At 31.0% G+C, this 4,908-nt stretch overlaps 1 protein-coding gene across 3 annotated transcripts in view; it reads right to left on the reverse strand.

The window, feature by feature from the left end:
- Window positions 1-1,522: 1,522 nt before the first annotated feature.
- Window positions 1,523-4,908, reverse strand: part of LOC118748303 — a 5,775-nt gene continuing 2,389 nt past the window's right edge. The window contains exons 2-3 of one of the 3 annotated variants that reach the window (XM_036482694.1): window positions 1,851-2,501; window positions 1,523-1,787 (exon numbers count right to left, since the gene is read on the reverse strand). In XM_036482694.1, the coding sequence (XP_036338587.1) occupies window positions 1,627-1,787; window positions 1,851-2,501 (812 nt within the window). In that variant the 3' untranslated portion in view covers window positions 1,523-1,626. Of the gene's footprint in view, window positions 2,548-2,608; window positions 2,682-4,908 lie in introns of those variants that run through there. The other 2 variants (XM_036482687.1, XM_036482680.1) reach the window with 2 other exon arrangements.

A 4,908-nucleotide genomic window follows, 5' to 3' on the forward strand; every position in this document is an offset into this window, starting at 1 on the left:
TTAAGTTAGTTTTAGCGTTTACTACACAAAGATTTTATTTAAAAAAATCTGTAGTATATTTCGGTACTAAAAATTGTGAATAATTCCAATTGCACACAAATTTAAGTAACAAGTAAAAAAGCCTTTAAGCAGTCTTTTGTTTTGCAATAGATTTAAATATATAAGAAATTTATTGGCAGCAAAATTCTAAATTCAATTTGGGTATTAAAATTATCAAGATTGAGCATAAATTTGAGTTTCGAAAAAAATCCCATTTTTACGAACACCTGTACATTCATTGTGAAAAGTAATTGATTAATTCAAAACAATAATTTACTATTTTAAAACATATTTTATTGTTTCTATTTAATTTTTATTGAAAAAAATTTGCAGTAAAAAAAATATATATTTTCCCAATGATTTAAATTTTTTAAAAATAAATTTTTAGAAAGAAGTCCAACAATATTTAAAAAATGCTTTTACTGTAACATTTATTGAAGTCAAATTTTTTATGCGGGAAAATAAAAATTTGACGGTACATCTTTTAACGCCAAAGTTTTCCTTCATTAAATGGAATACCTTGAGTGTTTGAATTAAAAAAAAAAAACTCAGCAATCTCGTAAGTTTGTACTTTTTATAAAATTTTTCAATAAAAATTTTGGAAAAATTAATGTCACATTTTTTTTTTAAGTTTTTTAATATTAAAAAATTTTATTGTTTAAATGGCCTGATTTTTGCTGCTATTTCGGAGATAACCTGATCTCCTCATCAGTCTTCTTCATTGAGTTTACTTGCATTAATTTTTTAAATGTTTTTTTTAGAAATGGGCCATCAACATTTTCTTAAATCTTTTGCATAGTAAAATTTGTGTGCGAAAAAAACTAAGTTTTATACTGTACATTTTTTAAACGTATGTACAATTTTTTTAAATCTTTTTTCCCCAAAAATTTTTTTTTGTTTGAAAATTTTCCAATTTTGCTTTATTAAAATTATTTTTAAGTCTCTCTTTTTCGCATTTGGTAGAATTGCTTTTGATGGTATGTATTAATAGTATGTATTACAAAAAATAATAGTCTTTGTATAAAAAGAAGGATTAATGAAGCTCTAAATTTTATCTCACATTTAGATTAAAAATTTTGTATTAAAATTACTAAAATCTTAGTAAACCTAATTTTAAAGCATTATAGCAATTCATTGATTTTTATTTCTAAAACTAGACCTCAAGCCCTTATGCGTCTAAACTGCACACTAGACTGGGTCGGTCCCCATACAAAAAAAAAAAGTTGCTAATGTCCGCCCCTAAATTTAAAGATTATGTTGAGAGGGTTCTGGAAAAAAATTTTTTTTTTTTTTTTAACCCTCCGAAATACAGCCGAAATGGTTTTTTCGTTGTAACTTGGTTATTTGACGGCCGATTTTTGATATGTCATTATTTTTGTCTTGAGAAGCTTCACTTTTCGTTCTTATGTCTTTTTAAGCTTTGAAGTCGCGTTCGCATGATAAGAGCAGAAACAAAATTTTACCCCCCCTAAAGCATATTTTTTTCCTTACCAAACGAAAGTACTTAAAAATTCAAGAAAATGTTGCCTTCAAACTATATTACTAAAATAATCAACAAACAAGTTATTTCACTTACAATATTTATTGCTACTTAAGCAAATTTTGGCGTGAATCAAGGCTTTTATATTGGTCTCGGCTTTCTAATTTTGCAAAAATGTGGCCCAGGCGCTTTTCATCAGTGACAGCACTTGCAGACTCACTAACAACACGCACAAACCGTTCGGTATTCTGGGAATGACAGAGGAACTCTAAAAAAAAATGATTTAAAAGTACTATAAGACCCGTGAAGTTTTTAGTTTGAAGATATTTACCTGGGATATTTATCACTTCATTTTCCGAAAATTGAAACATTGTAAGTTCACTATCTGGGTAGAACTGCACACAAGGGGGTTCCGTAATCTTAAACTGACTCCAATCGATCATGCTGACATACGACTTACTTTCAAAGTTTATTACGCCACGCTTTGGGACCTTGAACACGCGAAGCCCTGCTGGTGGATATTGACGTGCTGTTTTGATTTTTTCGTACCCATCATTACGTATCTCTGGATCAGCGTCGGTTATCATGGCTAATAATATATTTTCTGGGTGAAAATAATATGCATTATTTTCTATAGCTGAACGTATAATGGCTTGAACAGCATTTGATAGTTCGCGTATCCAGCAAATATACTTAAAAACGTGTCTACTTCCATGAATTGCTTGTGGCTGGCTCTTTACAAGAAACCAGAATGGTGCATAAACTTTCACAACAAACTCTACCATGTTTCGCAACTCCGCTGACGGGCTTTCTTTGGAAACATATACCCGAAGTAACCTGGAAGCTGTTGTAAGCCACCGAGCTGTACTGACGGGACCGGGGCTCTTACTAGCGAGATATTCATCGCATTCACCATTATTTACTGCCAAAACCATATCAAATAAATAACGCTGATCATTGCGTAATTCCCAAGAGCCAATATTTTCAGGAATAACTCCCATAGCAATAGCCTCAAAACCACTTACAACCTGATAAGGAAAATATATGTTTTTGTTTATAACATTAACTATTATAGTGTGGACAACCTACCGGGTATTTGGTGCAAGTCATAATTTCAGACCCCAACACCCCTGGCCAAACACCAGGTCCTTTCTGCTTGCCAATATAATTAAGGTGACCAGAATTTTGTAGCATTCCAGGAGGACAAATTCTCCATATTGAAAACACAAAAAATTTCTTTTATATTTATTTAACACATAAATAACGAATAAGTTAACATTGTTAAAAGAAACAAAAACAATTAAAATTTGCTCTAAATACAAGTCAAACAAGTTAATAGTACACCGCGTTACATAATTATAAATAGAATATAGAAAATGAGTGACAACATAAAAAAATGCCAAAAATCAACGATATTTTGTAGACATATGAAACTCGCACTTTATTTTACTAAAATTGCATGGGCTATAAAACTGCATACGCAAAACTTTTCTCAAAATTCTTAAACGAAAGTTTAAAATTTTGGCGAAAATTTTATATATTTTTTCGATTGTCCTGATCTTTTAATGAAGGACACTCCTCTAATTTTTAGCAGATTTTTTCTATGAAAAAAGGTTAAGCTTTCTGTCATTAGTAGTCGAAAACTGAAACCAAAACGTTTTTTCTAACTTGTTGAATATCTTCTTTCTGTTTTGTTTATTTGGTTAAAATCTTTTCTTTTCAGGCGAATGCCGAAAAAGTGCAAGTTCCTGATCAGGTACACGACTGAGGGGTCATATATAATTACTATCCAGTAGATAATATCAGGAGCTAAAATTTTATCCAAAAGGCTTTTCTGAAAGTTATTCCTTTCTTCTTCATTTTTGTTATGGAGCGGCACAAATTGAAGGGCTTCTGCTTTCGCTACTCAAAAAAAGAGCTTTCAGAAGGGCTTTTGTAGGACGCCGTTTGAAGAAGTTCTTTTAAAGTTTTTCTTAATTTATAAAAATCATACTTCTTTAAGGAATTTATTTAATGCTCATATCAAATTGTTTTATTTAGACTTGCAATTCCTATTGAATCTTTTTTGTAATGCTAAGTAATATAAACATATACTTAAGTAAGTATAAGCACTTTTTTCAGTCCTTGTTGGGCAAGTCTTTTATAATGGCTTCACTTAAGACAGCCTACCTAAATTGTCTTCAGGTTATGAATATAAAAATTGGCAAAAACGGTCATGAAGTGCGTTGTAGGATATGCGGAAATTCGCTAATGGTGGTTGGGAAAACATTCAAGACCACGTTAAAGGCGCCGCTTTTTCAAAGTTACGTCACCGTCAAGATAAATTTGTTCGTTTATAATTAAATATTCAGAACTTGAGCGTTTCATCATTATCAACCTTTCAGTTCTACGAATTGTTTCACAAAACTACATTGCTTATAATATCAGAACCAAAGCAACTTTACTTATAGGTAATACTAGCAATTACCCGGCGTGCTTCGCTGCGCCTTAAATGTATTTTTGTGTTGTAACTCTCCCCCTAAGCTCTTATGGCCTCATTTACAAAATATTTTTAAAGAACTTTATGAAGTTAGATTTAAAAAAATCGATCTATGAAGCATTGTTTATTTTTTTTTTTGAGTTAATATATTTTCGAAGGTAATTAGAAAATATGTAAAGAACCGACTTTCTCTTGGAAATTTAATTTATAATCTTATAACTGGAGTCTACTATCGCACCCTTTCCTCAAACGTGTATTGATTCAATATTCAAATAACGTATATTTATATAATTTGAAAAAATCTCCCTACTATACAAATATGTACAGCAATATTAAATAATATTTTCAAATGTTGTGAGAGGGAGTAACAAAACAAAATTACTTTTAAGGCGCAGCGAAGCACGCCGGGTATTCGCTAGTGTCACATGAAATTAACTGAGCAAAGTACAATGAATAGCTGTTAAACAATGGCACCATCTACTTTAAATGAAACATACTTATTTTCGTGGGGGATACTCACACACCATATACTTTTCTATTGAAATTTTTCCTGAATTTTCCTAGCTATAAACCTCCAACGAATGCAAAACCGTGAAAATCGGTTCGTGCGTTCTGGAGTTATAGCGTCAGGAAGGAAAACCCTACTTATTTTTATATTAATTTTTATATTAAAGAAGATTAAAGAACTGTCCGCATTACTCAATTTTATTTTTCACTAAAACGGTATTCATGAATTTTTTTAATTTTTTTTTTATTTGCTTCCGCATACTTTTGACATAACAGCTTTCATTTTATGCCGATATTAAACAAATACAGCCTAAGTTTACCCGGGTCCACGTTTTGGTCTGTATCTCGTGACCCAAGTCACCCAGCTATATGAAAAGTGCTCAATCTTAAAGCATTCATGAAC

Source organism: Rhagoletis pomonella, unplaced genomic scaffold (assembly GCF_013731165.1).
Source record: "Rhagoletis pomonella isolate Grant_MI unplaced genomic scaffold, Rhpom_1.0 Rhpom_scaffold_00001, whole genome shotgun sequence".
NCBI classification, from domain to species: Eukaryota; Metazoa; Arthropoda; class Insecta; order Diptera; family Tephritidae; genus Rhagoletis; species Rhagoletis pomonella.